This window comes from Salvelinus alpinus, chromosome 28 (assembly GCF_045679555.1).
Source record: "Salvelinus alpinus chromosome 28, SLU_Salpinus.1, whole genome shotgun sequence".
Lineage (NCBI taxonomy): Eukaryota > Metazoa > Chordata > Actinopteri > Salmoniformes > Salmonidae > Salvelinus > Salvelinus alpinus.
In genome coordinates this window covers 32,101,889-32,120,998 of record NC_092113.1, presented here as the reverse complement: position 1 = coordinate 32,120,998, position 19,110 = coordinate 32,101,889, and the positions used below count along the sequence as shown (strand labels likewise).

The 19,110-nt window shown below is 46.5% G+C and overlaps 1 protein-coding gene across 4 annotated transcripts; it reads right to left on the bottom strand.

Annotated features, from left to right (window-relative positions):
• Nucleotides 1-314: 314 nt before the first annotated feature.
• Nucleotides 315-14,843, bottom strand: LOC139557704 (zinc finger protein 148-like). Of its 4 annotated transcripts, none has more exons than XM_071372804.1 (7): nt 14,335-14,424; nt 12,013-12,179; nt 11,276-11,509; nt 10,861-11,001; nt 10,610-10,739; nt 10,277-10,395; nt 315-3,117 (listed from the first exon to the last, which is right to left on the bottom strand). In XM_071372804.1, exons 2-7 carry the CDS (start codon nt 12,055-12,057, stop codon nt 2,932-2,934), a joined length of 855 nt encoding a protein of 284 aa, XP_071228905.1. In that variant the 5' UTR covers nt 12,058-12,179; nt 14,335-14,424; the 3' UTR covers nt 315-2,931. The 4 variants fall into 4 exon arrangements, with proteins under 4 accessions (XP_071228905.1, XP_071228906.1, XP_071228907.1 ...); XM_071372805.1 differs by having other exon boundaries at nt 2,633-3,117; nt 10,610-10,736; XM_071372807.1 differs by lacking the exon at nt 315-3,117 and adding an exon at nt 3,122-3,234.
• Nucleotides 14,844-19,110: the final 4,267 nt, after the last annotated feature.

Below are 19,110 nucleotides of genomic sequence, written 5' to 3'. Positions count from 1 at the left end.
CCAGCTAGGCCATCTAAGGTCGCTTCACTCTCTTTCTTCCCAAACCATCTCTGAACAAATGTACTGCTCTAATGCTCTCGGTACTAGATAATATTGAGAATAGTATCAACGCCTGCCTGCTGCTGTTGGGTCACGATCATAGACGTAATGGCCAGGGATAGAGGCTCCTCTAGTGGTGTATAGCAGGTCTTGCAGCTATGCAATATAGTTGGCTTCCAATTCAGTTGAACCTGTGTGCCATCTCCTGGCAAGATGGGTGAAACTACATCTCCCTTCGTCATTTTAGAAAGCCAGAACAGTACCACATGTTTAAAAACTTTAAAAAGAGAAACACCTTTATTTAAGCTTGATGCCCTAGTTTTCCATTCACTACAATATGTCTTACCGGGTCAAAAATGGACTTCCATTTGCCTGTGATGAGGACTAGAATCATGACAATAACAAAGTTATTATTTTAAAAACAAAACCCAATTTTACCAAAAAAACATTTTTACTGTCTTTACCAAAAACAAGATCACTTAACTTATCACTTAACTTAGGGGATCACCAAATGCATGCAAAACTACCAGTAATAAAAAGTTAATGAACTAATCATAACTGCTACACTAGACAGGCACTAATGGCAGCTCTGCCTCTACCCCTAATTTAAATGACAATTTAAAATATATATTAAAATAAATTTAGCAGTAGAAAACGGACTGCCATAAAACTCCTTTGACACAACTAACAGTCTGACAGTGATGCAATAGTAACTACTGGTCCTCTATAAAACCCTTACGTCTATACAGATAACTGTTGTTTCTCCTATATTTCAGGCTTCCTCACTCCAGTGTTTATAGATACAGAATGTCATCATGATAGCCTTGTCCCAGATCTGCTGGTGCTGTATATCCCAGTCCCATGACAACGACCGACTCAGTGGCGTTGTGATTAGAGTGTCCGCCCTGAGATTAGAAGGTCGATCCTCAGCCGAGTCATACCAAAGACTGTAAAAATGGGACCTGATGCATCTCCGCTTGGCACTCAGCATTAAGGAGATAGATTAGGGGTAAGGGCCAGCGATAGACTAGCATCCTGTCCAGGAGGTGTACTTGTATATCAAGCTGCCTCACGCTACAGATGAGTAATGTACCCAGATGAGCTGTTCCAGCTTGCAGAAGTCAACGCTTGTGCAAGTCTACTTACTTACAGGAGTTGGCAAACCAGTACAAACTGATCTGGGACCAGGCTACCACAATGGAGCTTGAGACACTCCAATAAAAATGCGAACGAAAAGTACCCCACGGAGTAGAGATATACTGAATTCCAAACCTACTGCCTAGCCATGCCTGTAGATCTGAACACATTAGACAGATGGAAGCAATAGCTATTACCATACTGGTTATATTTATCTAATGCTCGCAGGAGTGCCTAGGCTGTAGGGGTCCTTTTGGATCAGAAATGGTCATCTTCACTGAAGATGCCAGAGGTGAATAGATGATATTATAGAGGAAGTATTCATTCACAAACATGGGTCCCTTCTGGATCAGAGAAGGTCAATGTTGAGAGGTCAACCATCCTGCTTCATCTGCTGCTTATGATGACCCCTTCTTTAAAAAAAAACACCAGACATATGAAATATGACACGCTGGATCAACGTACTCAGGACTTTGATAACAAGGAATTAAAATAACACAAGAGTTAGGAAAGACAGACTCTTCAGAGTGAATGAATATAGAATAGGCCTACATACACAGTCCTGAACATTCACTGAAAAGACTATAGGTCACTAACATAGAAATAGAATACTAGAATGGACATTAGTAATTATATTTCTATGGTCACTATGCCCAAAACGGTAGCTATGAGAGGTTCTAGAGTTAAACAACATATGGACAGTGTATCAAATGACAAAGTGACATATATTTAGACAGCATTGAATCAAACCCATAACAAGGACTGGATGGATGTGTGGGGGACACAACAGAGAACAAGAAACGTGCCATGAACTCCCTAATGGTCTCTACATTAAGGTTGGATCAGCTAGTTATACTGGTCTATTAGTTGAGGACCATTCCCTAACAAGGTAGTCCAGGAGCTAGCGAGCTACAAGCAGTAGCAACAGAACCAACTTTGAATGAATCTGAGTGGTTCAAGGCCACAAGGATGTGTGTTCACCGTTGTTCTTAAAATAACTTAATGTCCATAGTATGACCTGGTTGGCCAATGAACACTGAGGCTGCTTGTGGAACAAGAAGAGTGTCCTAGGTTACTGATCAGTATTCTGCCCTACCAAGCAAAAACGCAGTAACTGCTCATTTGGTCAAAAATTAGTTAATGTCATTTTTTGCTACATTAAATACATGCTTAATCATGTGGACAAGTATCCTGCCTCTATTGTATTGTGTTTTGGATAAAATGGGGGTCATGTTAGCAGTAACTGCATAAAGTTACTGTGAAACAAAGGTATGAGCAGTTACTGCCTTTTTGCTTGGTAGGGCAGAATTGCCTAATGGTGAGCTTCCACAAACACTCAATAGTAAAAAAATCAAAGCCAGGGGAGCATATTGGTTTGACCAGGCCGACCTTACATTGAGTGTCCATGGATCATTCACAGTCAAAAAAATACTAGTCCAATTGAGGCTACAACATATCAGTTTGTGAATTCATTATTGCCATAGTAATATGACAGCTTGCCCAAACCCCTCCCACCCTAGGTCTTGTACCATGTACGTAACGATACAAAAATTAGAATAAAACGAGTAGAAAATGATTCACTATCCCATCAACAGGATATGAGCTCAGTGTTGAGAACAGCATAAGGTTTGTTGTCTTTGTCTTGTGTCTTAGCCAGGTTTATCTGGGCTGAGGGACAACGCAGTACTGGTCTGCTCCATCATGATTTGAGGACTGCTGACTGTGTTAGGTGGGGTTTCTCCAAGGGGTCAGAGGTTAGACAGCCAGACGGCTGTTCTGCTGCTGTAGGGGGCTCCAGGTGGCCGTGTGCCCAGGTGCATCCTGGGAGTAGGCTCCTCCTCTGCTCTCGCAGGAGAATGACTGGTTCTCCTCCTTGGGAAGGCTGGTCCTCGCTCCACACAGACGCCGGTGACGTAGCAGACGGTCCGTCCGTGAGAAGTTCTGAAACGAGGGTAGAGGGAGAGCAAACTCATAACCACAAATGACGGGAGTCTGTAATGTACCTACCTATTGACTCCAAACCCTGGATCACGTTCAACAGGAAAACACTGTGGAGTGCTGCAGATAGAAATGTGAGAGAGCCGACATGATTCCTTATTCTACAAATCAAAACTCTTTTTATTTGTCAAGTGCCGAATACAAGGGTGTAAACTTAACTGTAAAATGCTTGCTTACGAGCCCTTCCCAACAATGGAGAGTTAAAAATGTTTAATAAAAAGAAAAATAGTAACAAGAGGAATGAAATACACAAGAACGGAGCTATTTACAGGGAGTACCAGATCAATGTGCAGGTGTACACGGTATCTGAGATACAGTAGATACAGTGCATTCGGAAATTATTTAGACCCCTTGACCGTTTCTACATTTTGTTACGTTACAGACGTATTGTAAAAATAGGTTAAATACATTTTTTCCTCATTAATCTACACACAATACCCCATAATAACAAAGCAGAAAAAGGTTTTTGCAAATTTATAACATTTTAAAAACAGGAATACCTTATTTACATAAGTATTCAGACCCTTTGCTATGAGACTCGAAATTGAGCTCAGGTGCATCCCGTTTCCATTAATCATCCTTCAGATGTTTCTACAAATTGATTGGAGTCCACCTGTGGAGTTCAATTTATTGGACATGATTTGGAAAGGCACACACCTGTCTATATAAGGTCCCACAGTTGACAGTGCATGACAGAGCAAAAACAGAGCAAAAACATAGCCATAAGGTCAAAGAAATTGCCCGTAGAGCTCGAAACAGGACTGTGTCGAGGCACAGATCTGGGGAAGGGTACAAAAACATTTCTGCAGCATTGAAGGTCCCCAAGAACACAGTAGCCTCCATCATTCTTAAATGGAAGAAGTTTGAAACCACCAAGACTCTTCTTAGAGCTGGTCGCCCGGCCAAACTGCTCAGGGAGGTGACCAAGAACCCGATGGTCACTGACAGAGCTCCAGAGTTCCTCTTTGAAGATGGGAGAACCTTCCAGAAGGACAACCATCTCTGCAGCACTTCACCAATCAGGCCTTTATGGTAGTGGCCAGACGGAAGCCACTCCTCAGTGAAAAGGGACATGACAGCCCGCTTGATGTTTGCCAAAAGGCACCTAAAGGACTCTCAGACCATGAGAAACAAGATTCTCTGGTCTGGTGAAACCAAGATTGAACTCTTTGGCCTGAAAGCCAAGCATTACGTCTGGAGGAAACCTAGCACCAATCTTACGTTGAAGCATGGTGGTGGCAGCATCATGCATTGGGGATGTTTTTCAGCGGCAGGGACTGGGAGACTATTCAGGATCAAGGCAAAGATGAACAGAGGAAAGTACAGAGAGATCCTTGATGAAAACCTGCTCCAGGGTGCTCAGATCCTCACCGGGGCAAAGCTTCACCTTCCAACAGGACAACGACCCTAAGCACACAGCCAAGACAATGCAGGAGTGGCTTTGGGACAAGTCTCTGAATGTCCTTGATTGGCTCAGCCAGAGCCCGGACTTGAACATCTCTGGAGAGACCTAAAAATAGCTATGCAGCGATACTCCCCATCCAACCTGACAGAGCTTGAGAGAATCTGTAGAGAAGAATGGAGAAATCCCCCAAATACAGGTGTGCCAAGCTTGTAGCATCATACCCAAGACGACTTGACGCTGTAATCACTGCCAAAGGTGCTTTACTGAGTAAAAGGTCTGAATACTTAAGTAAATGCAATATTTACGTTTTTTTTTAAATTTTGAATAAATTAGCAACAATTTCTAAATACCTGTTTTTGCTTTGTCATTATGGGGTATTGTGTGTAGATTGAGGGGAAAAAACAAATGAATCCATTTTAGAATAAGGCTGTAATGTTACAAAATGTGGAAAAGTCAAGGGGTCTGAATACTTTCAGGAATGCACTGTATGTACATGAAGGCAGGTAGCCTAGTGGCTAGAGCGTTGGACTAGTAACCGAAAGGTTGCAAAATCGAATCCCTGAGCTGACAAGGTAAAAATCTGTTGTTCTGCCCCTGAACAAGGCAGTTAACCCACTGTTCCTAGGCTGTCATTGAAAATAAGAATTTGTTCTTAATTTCTTTGGGATAGGGGGCAGTATTTTCACGTCCGGATGAAAAGCGTGTCCAAAGTAAACTGCCTGCTACTCAGGCCCAGAAGCTAAGATATGCATATTATTAGTAGATTTGGATAGAAAACACTCTGAAGTTTCTAAAACTGTTTGAATCATGTCTGTGAGTATAACAGAACTTATTTGGCAGGCGAAACCCCGAGGACAAACCATTCAGATTTCTTTTTTTGGAGGTCACTCTCTTTTCAATTGGTTTTCATTGGGAATCCAGATTTCTAAGGGACCTTCTTGCAGTTCCTATTGCTTCCACTGGATGTCAACAGTCTTTAGAAATTGGTTGAGGTTTTTCCTTTGAGGCATGAAGAAGTAGCACTGTTCAGAACGAGGGTAAAGGGAAGTGTACTTTTTGATAGAGGCGCGTGACCTGAAAAGCACGCTACACTTTTTTTCCCTCCAGTATTGAACACAGTATATCCCGTCTTAAATTGTATCGATTATTTACGTAAAAAAACACCTAAAGTTGTATTAGGAAAGTACTTTGAAATGTTTGGACAAAGCTTTCAGGTAACTTATGAGACATTTTGTAGTCATGTTGCGCGAGTTGGAACCGGTGTTTTTCTGGATCAAACGCGCCAAATAAATTGACATTTTGGATATATATCAACGGAATGAATCGAACAAAAGGAACATTTGTGGTGTTTGTGGGACATATTGGAGTGCCAACAGAAGAAGCTCGTCAAAGGTAAGGCATGAATTATATCTTTATTTCTGCATTTTGTGTTGCGGTTGAAGGGTTGAAATATGATTGTCTGTGTTTGTTTGCTGGGGTGCTACCCTCAGATAATAGCATCGTTTGCTTTCGCCGTAAAGCCTTTTTGAAATCTGACACGTTGGCTGGATTCATAACAAGTGTAGCTTTAATTTGGTGTATTGCATGTGTGATTTCATGAAAGTTAAAATTTTATAGTAATTTATTTGAATTTGGCGCTCTGCATTTTCACTGGATTTTGGCCAGGTGGGACGCTAATGTCCCACCTATCCCAAAGAGGTTTTAACTGACTTGCCTAGTTAAATAAAGGTAAAATTAAAACATTAAAAATTTTTTTACACGAAGGCAGGGTAAGTGACTAGGCACCAGGATAGATAATATTAAGAGTAAAATAAAGAACAGAGTAGTAGCAGCATATGATGAGTGTAAAAGTGTGTGTGTGTGTGTGTGTGTATGTAGTGAATGTGTGTGGGTATAGTATTGTGAGTGTGTGTAGAGCACACAGAACAGGGCTCCGGGCAGCCGAGCGGAAATGGAGGAAAACTCGCCTCCCTGCGGACCTGGCATCCTTTCACTCCCTCCTCTCTACATTCTCCTCTTCTGTCTCTGCTGCTAAAGCCAATTTCTACCACTCTAAATTCCAAGCATCTGCCTCTAACCCTAGGAAGCTCTTTGCCACCTTCTCCTCCCTCCTGAATCCTCCTCCCCCCTCCTCCCTCTCTGCTGATGACTTCGTCAACCATTTTGAAAAGAAGGTCGACGACATCCGATCCTCGTTTGCTAAGTCAAACGACACCGCTGGTTCTGCTCACACTGCCCTACCCTGTGCTTTGACCTCTTTCTCCCCTCTCTCTCCAGATGAAATCTCGCGTCTTGTGACGGCCGGCCGCCCAACAACCTGCCCGCTTGACCCTATCCCCTCCTCTCTTCTCCAGACCATTTCCGGAGACCTTCTCCCTTACCTCACCTCGCTCATCAACTCATCCTTGACCGCTGGCTACGTCCCTTCCGTCTTCAAGAGAGCGAGAGTTGCACCCCTTCTGAAAAAACCTACACTCGATCCCTCCGATGTCAACAACTACAGACCAGTATCCCTTCTTTCTTTTCTCTCCAAAACTCTTGAACGTGCCGTCCTTGGCCAGCTCTCCTGCTATCTCTCTCAGAATGACCTTCTTGATCCAAATCAGTCAGGTTTCAAGACTAGTCATTCAACTGAGACTGCTCTTCTCTGTGTCACGGAGGCGCTCCGCACTGCTAAAGCTAACTCTCTCTCCTCTGCTCTCATCCTTCTAGACCTATCGGCTGCCTTTGATACTGTGAACCATCAGATCCTCCTCTCCACCCTCTCCGAGCTGGGCATCTCCGGCGCGGCCCACGCTTGGATTGCGTCCTACCTGACAGGTCGCTCCTACCAGGTGGCGTGGCGAGAATCTGTCTCCGCACCACGTGCTCTCACCACTGGTGTCCCCCAGGGCTCTGTTCTAGGCCCTCTCCTATTCTCGCTATACACCAAGTCACTTGGCTCTGTCATATCCTCACATGGTCTCTCCTATCATTGCTATGCAGACGACACACAATTAATCTTCTCCTTTCCCCCCTTTGATAACCAGGTGGTGAATCGCATCTCTGCATGTCTGGCAGACATATCAGTGTGGATGACGGATCACCATCTCAAGCTGAACCTCGGCAAGACGGAGCTGCTCTTCCTCCCGGGGAAGGACTGCCCGTTCCATGATCTCGCCATCACGGTTGACAACTCCATTGTGTCCTCCTCCCAGAGTGCTAAGAACCTTGGCGTGATCCTGGACAACACCCTGTCGTTCTCAACTAACATCAAGGCGGTGACCCGTTCCTGTAGGTTCATGCTCTACAACATTCGCAGAGTACGACCCTGCCTCACGCAGGAAGCGGCGCAGGTCCTAATCCAGGCACTTGTCATCTCCCGTCTGGATTACTGCAACTCGCTGTTGGCTGGGCTCCCTGCCTGTGCCATTAAACCCCTACAACTCATCCAGAACGCCGCAGCCCGTCTGGTGTTCAACTTTCCCAAGTTCTCTCACGTCACCCCGCTCCTCCGCTCTCTCCACTGGCTTCCAGTTGAAGCTCGCATCCGCTACAAGACCATGGTGCTTGCCTACGGAGCTGTGAGGGGAACGGCACCTCCGTACCTTCAGGCTCTGATCAGGCCCTACACCCAAACAAGGGCACTGCGTTCATCCACCTCTGGCCTGCTCGCCTCCCTACCTCTGAGGAAGTACAGTTCCCGCTCAGCCCAGTCAAAACTGTTCGCTGCTCTGGCACCCCAATGGTGGAACAAACTCCCTCACGACGCCAGGTCAGCGGAGTCAATCACCACCTTCCGGAGACACCTGAAACCCCACCTCTTTAAGGAATACCTAGGATAGGATAAAGTAATCCTTCTAACCCCCCCCCCCCTTAAAAGAGTTAGATGCACTATTGTAAAGTGGTTGTTCCACTGGATATCATAAGGTGAATGCACCAATTTGTAAGTCGCTCTGGATAAGAGCGTCTGCTAAATGACTTAAATGTAAATGTAAATGTAGAGTCAGTGCAATATAGTCCGGGTAAATATTAATAAACTATTTAGCAGTCTTATGGCTTGAGGGTAGAAGTTGTCTCGGAGCCTGTTGGTCCGAGAGCCGATGCTCCGGTAGGGAGCTAGGCCCCACCTTCTGTAGCGCTTTGCGGTCGAGAGTGGTGCATTTGCCATACCAAGCGGTGATGCAGCGATTCAAGATGCTCTTGATGGTGCAGCTGTAAAACTTTGAGGATCCGAGGGCCCATGCCAAATCTTTTCAGCCTCCTGAGGGGCAAGAGGCGCTGTCGTGTCCTCTTCACGATGATGCGGGTGTGTGTGGACCATGTTAAGTCCTTAGTGATGTGGACACCAAGGGAAATAAAGTTCTTGACCCGCCCCACTAGAGCCCTGTCAATGTGGATGGAGGCGTGCTCTCCCCTCTTTAGTCCACGATCAGCTCGTTGGCCTTACTGACGTTGAGGTAAGAGGTTGTTGTCATGGTGCCACACTGCCAACTCTCTGACCTCCCCCCTCTGTGATCAGGCCTACCACCGTCAGCAAACTTGATGATGGTGTTGGAGTCGTGAGCGGCCACGCAATCGTGGATGAACAAGGAGTACAGAAGGGGACTAAGCACACACCCTAGAGGGGCCCCTATGTTGAGGGTCAGCGTGGCAGATGTGTTGTTGTCTACCCTCACCACCTGGAGGCAGCCCGTCAGGAAGTCTAAGACCCAGTTACAGAGGGAGATGTTCAATCCCAGCTGGGAGAGGGCAGTGTGAAGTGCAATTGAGATTGCTTCATCAGTGGATCTGTTTTGCGTTATCTGTGTTTCTATTGGGGAGGTATGCAAATTGGAGTGGCTTCAGGGTGTCTGGAATGATGGTGCTGATGTGTCATGACCAGCCTTTCAAAGCACTTCATATTTACAGATGTGAGTGCTACGGGAGGTAGTCATTTAGACAGGTTACCTTGGAGTTTTTGTGAACAAGGTCAATGGTGGTCAGCTTAAAACATGTTGGGATTACACTACAGAAAGGTATGTTGGTTCTACATAACATATTTCTACTTGAACGTTCCAAAACATTCTATCCTGTCCTGCTGATACCAGGTGTGTGTGTGTGTTAGGAATGGGGTAGTGTGTGTACCAGGTGTGTGTTAGGAATGGGGTAGTGTATGTACAAGGTGTGTGTGTGTTAGGAATGGGGTAGTGTGTGTACCAGGTGTGTGTTAGGAATGGGGTAGTGTGTGTACCAGGTGTGTGCTCGGAATGGGGTAGTGTGTGTACCAGGTATGTGTGTTAGGAATGGGGTAGTGTGTGCCCCAGGTGTGTGTGTGTTAGGAACGGGGTAGTGTGTGCCCCAGGTGTGTGTGTGTGTTAGGAATGGGGTAGTGTGTGCCCCAGGTGTGTGTGTGCTAGGAATGGGGTAGTGTGTGCCCCAGGTGTGTGTGTGTTAGGAATGGGGTAGTGTATGCCCCAGGTGTGTGTGTGCTAGGAATGGGGTAGTGTGTGCCCCAGGTGTGTGTGCATGTGTATTAGGAATGGGGTAGTGTGTGTACCAGGTGTGTGTGTTAGGAATGGGGTAGTGTGTGCCCCAGGTGTGTGTGTGTTAGGAATGGGGTAGTGTGTGTACCAGGTGTGTGTGTCAGAAATGGGGTAGTGTGTGTGTACCAGGTGTGTGTGTGTTAGGAATGGGGTAGTGTGTGTGTGTACAGTGTGCAGTGCAGATCTCTCTTACCTGATTGCAGCGATCACACTGGTAGGGCTTCTCTCCACTGTGAACTCTCTTGTGTCTGTCCAGATGATATCGCTGAATAAACCGCATGTCACAGACGTCACATGCAAACGGCTTCTCCCCTAAACAACACAAAAACACTGTTCAAAATATAATGGTATGGATGACTTTGATGAATTTTTTACTTAAGAAAAATAAAACATTGTTTTTTGGTTGTGAGTGAGAGTCGTGCATATTTCTCTACTATGTGATTGTTTTTCTGATGAATGTTATAACTGTTGCCACATTTGCTGAGTATTCCTGAGCAAGGAAGTGGAAAGGGAAAGTGATTTCAACCTGTATGAGTGAGGATGTGCCTCTTCAGGTGGTAGCTACTTCGGAATGCTCCATAGCAGTGCTCACAAATGAAGTTCTTCTGTACTAGTGAATCATGATCATCATCACCGTTAATATCCATCTCCACCTGCTGAGAAACCCAATGAGTGTTCAGAAGAGTACAACTTCTCATATTACACACACATACACTTCTGTCCTATAAGTGTATCCAACATTGTACATTCCATTTCCCTATCGCACACACTACTTACCTCCACTTTCTCTCTCAGTTTGTTGGGTGTTCCTGATTTTCTGTGCTTCTTCTTTGTTGATTGCATATTCTGGCTGGCCTGCATATCTTTCTCATCCAGCAGCCTGGGCGTATGAAATGAGTGTCCATCTTTTCTGATTAACTATCGAGGAGAAAGAGGGGGGAAATAAAAAATGGAGGGGGGTGTTGTTGGTAATTCATGTTTATAACATACTCACCAAAATAGAGCTACGGCTTAGATATTAATTATATGTTTTAGAATGCTGATAGATTTACAATAATTACATAAACAATTTCTGATTAATTGCCAAATGTAAAGAACAACAGTGTTGTTCTCCATGCCAATGAACACAGAAGCACCTGTGTGTATACTACGTCCTATGGGCCTATAACATTAGTGTTTCTCTGTTTCTCACCAGGGGTGGGCAGCTGACTCCCGAGGGCAGGACCATGTGGCTGTGGTGGGCCTGGTGGTTGTTGTGGTGGACGTGGTGAGCCTCGTGAGACTGCTGCTGGTGGCTTTCAGGGTTGTTAATGTCTCTCTGACCCTGGCCGTGCTGTGATGTCAACTTCTTCTGACTGCCAGACATGTTGTTGGCCTGCATCAGGGCGATGCTGGACAGCACCGTCTCACAGCCCAGCAACCCAGCCTACAGGAACAACAAAAACAGCAGTTCAGTTGGAGCGTAGTATGGAGGCCTAGGAGGGTCATCAACCCAGCCTGCAGGAACAACACAAACAGCAGGTCAGTTGGAGCGTAGTATGGTGGCCTAGGAGGGTCATCAACCCAGCCTGCAGGAACAACACAAACAGCAGGTCAGTTGGAGCGTAGTATGGTGGCCTAGGAGGGTCATCAACCCAGCCTGCAGGAACAACACAGGACAAAACACACAGAAGCTCAGAGTCAGCGTCAAGGTCCATGCCAGGGCTAGGCCCGCAGTCCCACGCATAAAGGCCCAACACACAAGGCAAAAATCCTGCGGGGACTGTAGATGGTCATTCACTGACTGTTCTCTGTTCTTTTTTTTGCCTGGTGTGTCAGGCTTCTAAGGGAAAAAGTGCGAGGAAAAGGGAACAGGGAAGGAACAGAGACAAAAAACAAGAGACTAAATAAATAGAAACAAAACAATGATGAAAGGAGAATTCAACTGACCCATTTCATGTGGTCTCGAACGGAGTTGTTGGGATGGTGTGTCATCGCCGGTGCGTGGTTTGAATGCGTGTGTGTGTTTGGGGGTAAAGGGGTGCGTCAAGGGGGGTCACTCAGGATGAGGGGTGTGAGAAGAGACCACACTCACCCAAATAATCAGGGGCCAAGGCCTGGAAATAGAGGGTTATTGTGAGGCCAAAATGATTGTATTTTGTTTATTTGTATTTGGACTATGACTACTGGTATTCATATTCAGGCCTATATATACTAGTTACAGTGTCAACTTAACAGCTTTGTCAACTCAACAAAGGAAGTTTATATCAGGCTTGGAGAAAGCAGCCACGATGGTTTGGTGTATGCCACCTCTTCCCATGGAAAACAGAAAACATTGTTGCAATGAAGACAGAAATAAAGCTGGACAAGGACAAACACAGTTTTTAAAATGATCTTGTAGTTCATGAAGATGATCTGAGAAGGGGTATGATTCATGTATGTGCAAGTTACTCAAGAGAACATTCAATATTGACCAAAGTATTATGCTAACGATATGATATCACATTTTTGGAGTCAAGTACAAAAACAAACAAGAAAACCTAATTTAGCCTAGCCACACAGTTGATCATCTTCTATGCAAGTACTCTGGTCTTCATGCAAAGGGCCAGCTAAAGCTGCCTGGAAGTGAGGTTCTACCTAGCTAGCTTGTTAACGTTGCCTGGAAGTGAGGGTCTACCTAGCTAGCTTGTTAACGTTGCCTGGAAGTGAGGGTCTACCTAGCTAGCTTGTTAACGTTGCCTGGAAGTGAGGGTCTACCTAGCTAGCTTGTTAAAGCTGCCTGGAAGTGAGGGTCTACCTAGCTAGCTTGTTAACGTTGCCTGGAAGTGAGGGTCTACCTAGCTAGCTTGTTAACGTTGCCTGGAAGTGAGGGTCTACCTAGCTAGCTTGTTAAAGCTGCCTGGAAGTGAGGGTCTACCTAGCTAGCTTGTTAACGTTGCCTGGAAGTGAGGGTCTACCTAGCTAGCTTGTTAAAGCTGCCTGGAAGTGAGGGTCTACCTAGCTAGCTTGTTAAAGCTGCCTGGAAGTGAGGGTCTACCTAGCTAGCTTGTTAAAGCTGCCTGGAAGTGAGGGTCTACCTAGCTAGCTTGTTAACGTTGCCTGGAAGTGAGGGTCTACCTAGCTAGCTTGTTAACGTTGCCTGGAAGTGACGGTCTACCTAGCTAGCTTGTTAACGTTGCCTGGAAGTGAGGGTCTACCTAGCTAGCTTGTTAAAGCTGCCTGGAAGTGAGGGTCTACCTAGCTAGCTTGTTAACGTTGCCTGGAAGTGAGGGTCTACCTAGCTAGCTTGTTAACGTTGCCTGGAAGTGAGGGTCTACCTAGCTAGCTTGTTAACGTTGCCTGGAAGTGACGGTCTACCTAGCTAGCTTGTTAACGTTGCCTGGAAGTGAGGGTCTACCTAGCTAGCTTGTTAAAGCTGCCTGGAAGTGAGGGTCTACCTAGCTAGCTTGTTAACGTTGCCTGGAAGTGAGGGTCTACCTAGCTAGCTTGTTAACGTTGCCTGGAAGTGAGGGTCTACCTAGCTAGCTTGTTAAAGCTGCCTGGAAGTGAGGGTCTACCTAGCTAGCTTGTTAAAGCTGCCTGGAAGTGAGAGTCTACCTAGCTAGCTTGTTAACGTTGCCTGGAAGTGAGGTTCTACCTAGCTACCTAGCTTGTTAAAGTTGCCTGGAAGTGAGGGTCTACCAAGCTAGTTAACGTTAGCTTGTTAAAGCTCACACCCACAGCACAATGATAATGCAGTATGGGTCAAATGCATTGGATAGATAACCTATGTTTTGATATTGCAATACGTTAAGGCCTGTAAAAAAAAAGCTGTAGTATTCAGTGCTCTAATTAACTACAATAATGTCTGAAAACTGAAAGAGAAAATATTTGCCAGCTCAACGTTAGCTAGTTACCTAATAAACTAGCTAGCCATCTATCTAGCTAGTTAACTAGACATCACAGTCTGCCTGAGTTTTCGAGGCCAAATACCAAGACATGGGTAAGATGAGTGAAAATATTGTTCCGCTAAATATTTTGTGAATAATCAATCATTAAGTAACGTATGAGGTAAATCAAGGGTCTGCTTAGGTGAAGCTAGTCAAGAAGAAGACTCACTGGTTGAGTCCCCACCCACACAGACAACACAACAACAGGCAGGGCGTGCGGGTTGAGAAAACTACACATTGTTAAAACTCTAATTTGCATTAAAATTCTGGGAAATAACTTCATCATATGCATTGTTAACTCTATGGTGGCTTTGTTGGGAAGTACATTTTAGAATTGGTTTACCTTAAGATTTTGTTGAGTTTTGCAGATTAATATTTCTTGTCGGAGTTCCAATTTTCTCAGTTTACAAACACAGGAAACGCTACCGGAAGTGTTCACCCGTAGAGCGCGTCCACGTGATTTGAAAACAACGTCGCATAATGTCGGCCATGTTGGTAAGGGAAAGATAATGGGTAGTTTCACATATGGAACAATGACTCAGATATTTCCCCGGATGTATAAATATGAAGCATCCTGTTTTACACTCCACCAAATATGGTGATGGGAAGGAAGCCCAGTGGCCAGCAGTGGGAGAAGATAGAGCAAGATGGATTTTGGCCGACGTTCTGCAAATTTTCTCATCGATTAAGCATTTGATCTCAATACAGTTTTCTAATTCCAAAACTAAAATATGTTACGAATAGAATGGACTAAGTTGTGTAGACTTTACTCTTTGCCAAAGTGTAAAACAATGGTGTTCTTAAGGAGTGCAAAGGCGAATTGCGATATTGCACAAGCGCACTTTACGGAATAGGCGTTCCCTAACATAAATATGTAAATAATGCTAGAACGCGCCAATAGGGTCTCGCTAGCTTGTTCTGGGTTCTGCCCACCTCCTTGCTTGTTCTGCCCACTATGATTAATTTGCTCCCATTGGCAACGATAGGCTCTAGTCTATCTTGAGTTAGTTATAAAAAATATTTGGTAATGCTCCCATGAGTTTGATGTGTTCATACCATTCCATTTTTTTCAGTTCCAGACATTATTATGACCCCGTCCTCCCCAATTAAGGTGCCACATAAAAACATTACTGTCATCACAGTAAACTACTTCATACACCAACCTTTGACAATCGTTTTGATAATCTGGACTGTTCTCCTTTCCCAGCAAGCTGAACCAGAAACACACAGTCACAAACTCAGGCTGTTCAATGGGAGAGCAGAAGACCTTGGTGAGATGAAAATGGGAAAATAAAAATCTTCTGTAGTGTGTACATTACTATCAATAAAATCTCACCTTCTCTATAAGTTGAAATCACTCATGTTTCTTCATCTCCTCTACCAGAAACCTGTGGGACCAGACAGGGACAAATTATTAATTCTATTCCATTTAAAAACATTTTTCATTGACATAGGTTTTATCAAAATCTTTGAATGAGAGATCTGAGGTAAGGAGTCACCTTATTTAGAATTACAGCCATGGGGTTGTACCAATTATTTACTGTATATTTACACTAGATAACAGACAGGTGGTGCTGTTTTAAAGCCTCAACGCCTCCATCTTGGCGTCATTGAAAAAATATATATTTTGGAAGCTATAGAAATGCATTTATTAATGTCTACATTGGTTTTGCCACATTTATTATATAACAGACACCTTAATGTATTATTTAAAATTGTATGATGTGAGCTAAACATAAAAATGTAAAAAAATATATAAGAACATTCTTTCTTTTTTTATGTTACTGTCCCCATTGCAACAAAAAAACACTTAAATACATGTAATGTTGTATTTAATTGAAATACTAAATAATTTCATTACTATGGAGGACTGCTCCTTCTGGGGAGTGCCAATATGGGACAGTGGCTTCAAAGCCTCTAATTGGCTAATACATAGCATCAGCAATCCAGGGTTTATATTCATCATTGGGTTGTACCCAATACCCATGAATACACCTATAGGCTATCTGATTGTACCGTGTATGGACGAAAGCCCAGTCTACACGCTCTGCCAAGCCATGTGAGCCCACAGCTTTCCACATCAACCACAGCTTCAGATAGTCGATCACTGTATTGACTTGTCCCCTGTGTCCAGACTCATGTCATATAACTTATCCTGCTGGAACAGGTATGTTGCGTTTGTGTTGTAGCAAGGCTTCAACAGGTTCTGTGGAAAAGGGGTAGACATGAAGAGATTCTGAGGTTTCGCTCAAGAATGACGACAAATAACTGCATTTCTTTATTCGAAGAAAGACCACAGAAGGGACAGTAGAAATATGTAAAAAGGAGCAGTGGTGTGAAGTACTACTTAAGTCGTTTTTTTGGGTACCTGTACTTTACTATTTATATTTTTGACAACTTATACGTTTACTTCACTACAGTCCTAAAGAAAATAATGCACTTTTTACTCCATACTGTCACGTTCCTGACCTGTTTTCTGTTAGTTTGTGTATGTGTTAGCTGGTCAGGACGTGAGTTTGGGTGGGCAGTCTATGTTTTCTGTTTCTATGTTGGTTTAAGGGTGACCTGATATGGCTCTCAATTAGAGGCAGGTGGTTTTCATTTCCTCTGATTGAGAGCCATATTAAGGTAGGTGTTTTCACACTGTTTGTTTGTGGGTGGTTGTCTCCTGTGTCTGTGTCTATGTTTGCACCATACGGGACTGTTTCGTTCGTTCGTCGTTTTGTTTGTAGTAAGTACTTGTTCGTTCGTTCTTCGTGTTTCATGTAAGTTCGTGGTCCAAGTCTGTCTACATTCGGTTTGTTATTTTGTTTAGTTGTCAAGTATAGTTCGTTTTGTCTTGTTCAATAAATTCATTATGTCTTATTCCAACGCTGCATTTTGGTTCAATCCATGCTCCTCCTCTTCGGATGAAGAGGAGGAGGAACGCCGTTAGAGAACCACCCACCAATCCAGAACCAAGCAGCGCAAGTTTGAGCAGCGGCCAAGAAATCAGGACTCATGGACTTGGGAGGAAGTATTGGAGGGAAAAGGACACTGGGCTCACATTGGGGAATATCGCCGCGCTCGTGAGGAGATGGAGGCAGCGAGAGCCCAAGAGCGGTGGTATGAGGAGGCAGCAAGGAGACGTGGCTGGAAGCCCGAGAAGAGACCCCAAAAATTTCTTGGGGGGGGGGCTAAGAGGTAGTGGGCCAAGGGCAGGTAGGAGACCTGCGCCCACTTCCCAGGCTTACCGTGGAGAGCGGGAGTACGGGCAGACACCGTGTTACGCAGTAGAGCGCACGGTGTCTCCTGTACGTGTGCATAGCCCGGTGCGGGTTATTCCACCTCCTCGCACTGGTAGGGCTAGATTGGGCATTGAGCCAGGTGTCATGAGGCCGGCTCAACGCGTCTGGTCTCCAGTGCGTCTCCTCGGGCCGGCTTACATGGCACCAGCCTTACGCATGGTGTCCCCGGTTCGCCTACATAGCCCGGTGCGGGTTATTCCACCTGCCCGCACTGGGCGGGCGACGGGGAGCATTCAACCAGGTAAGGTTGGGCAGGCTCAATGCTCAAGGGAGCCAGTACGCCTGCACGGTCCGGTATTTCCGGCGCTACCTCCCCGCCCCAGCCCAGTACCACCAGTGCCTACACCACGCACCAGGCTTCCAGTGCGTCTTCAGAGCCCTGTTCCTCCTCCACGCACTCTTCCTATGGTGCGTGTCTCCAGCCCAGTGCCTCCAGTTCTGGCACCACGCACTAAGCCACCTGTGCGTCTCCAGAGTCCTGTACACACTGTTCCTTCTCCCCGCACTCGCCCTGAGGTGCGTGCCCTTAGCCCGGTACCACCAGTGCCGTTACCACGCACCAGGCCTATAGTGCGCTTCGAGAGGTCAGTGTGCCCTGTCCCTGCTCCCCGCACTAGGCTTGAAGTGCGTGTCTCCAGTCCGGTGCCTCCAGTTCCGGCACCACGTACCAGGCCTACAGTGCGTCTCAGCCGGCCAGAGTCTGCCGTCTGCCCAACGGCGCCTGAACTGTCCGTCTGCCAAGCGCTGCATGAACTGCCCGTCTGTATTGAGGCTTCAAAGCCGCCCGTCTGCCATGAGCCTGCAAAGCCGCCCGTCTGCCATGAGCCTACAGAGCCTTCCGCCAGACAGGAGCCGCTAGAGCCTTCCGCCAGACAGGAGCCGCTAGAGCCTTCCGCCAGACAGGAGCAGCCAAAGCCTTCCGCCAGACAGGATCAGCCAGAGCCATCCGTCTCCGCAGCGCCATCTGAGCCATCCGTCTCCCCAGCGCCGTCTGAGCCATCCGTCTCCCCAGCGCCGTCTGAGCCATCCGTCTCCCCAGCGCCGTCTGAGCCATCCGTCTCCCCAGCGCCGTCTGAGCCATCCGTCTCCCCAGCGCCGTCTGAGCCATCCGTCTCCCCAGCGCCGTCTGAGCCATCCGTCTCCCCAGCGCCGTCTGAGCCATCCGTCTCCCCAGCGCCGTCTGAGCCATCCGTCTCCCCAGCGCCGTCTGAGCCATCCGTCTCCCCAGCGCCGTCTGAGCCATCCGTCTCCCCAGCGCCGTCTGAGCCATCCGTGTCCCCAGCGCCGTCTGAGCCATCCGTCTCCCCAGCGCCGTCTGAGCCGTCCGTCTGTCCCGAGCCATTAGAGCCGTCCGTCTGTCCCGAGCCGTCAGAGCCGTTAGTCAGTCAGGAGCCGCTAGAGCCATTCGTCAGTCAGGATCTGCCAGAGCCGCCAACCAGACAGGATCTGCCAGAGCCGCCAACCAGACAGGATCTGCCAGAGCCGCCAACCAGACAGGATCTGCCAGAGCCGCCAACCAGACAGGATCTGCCAGAGCCGCCAACCAGACAGGATCTGCCAGAGCCGCCAACCAGACAGGATCTGCCAGAGCCGCCAACCAGACAGGATCTGCCAGAGCCGCCAGTGAGCCATGAGCGTCCAGAGCCGTCAGCCAGCCATGAGCGTCCAGAGCCGTCAGCCAGCCATGAGCGTCCAGAGCCGTCAGCCAGCCATGAGCGTCCAGAGCCGTCAGCCAGCCATGAGCGTCCAGAGCCGTCAGCCAGCCATGAGCGTCCAGAGCCGTCAGCCAGCCATGAGCGTCCAGAGCTGTCAGCCAGCCATGAGCGTCCAGA

What these genes read in the sequence shown, in the direction of transcription:
- LOC139557704 (XM_071372804.1), bottom strand. Translation starts at nt 12,057, where the DNA reads ATGACACACCATCCCAACAACTCCGTTCGAGACCACATGAAATGG. An exon ending in TTCGAGACCACATGAAATGG is followed by an intron (nt 11,510 to 12,012) that starts GTCAGTTGAATT and finishes TTGTTCCTGTAG; the next exon opens with GCTGGGTTGCTGGGCTGTGA. An exon ending in AGTGTGATCGCTGCAATCAG is followed by an intron (nt 3,118 to 10,276) that starts GTAAGAGAGATC and finishes CCCTCGTTTCAG; the next exon opens with AACTTCTCACGGACGGACCG.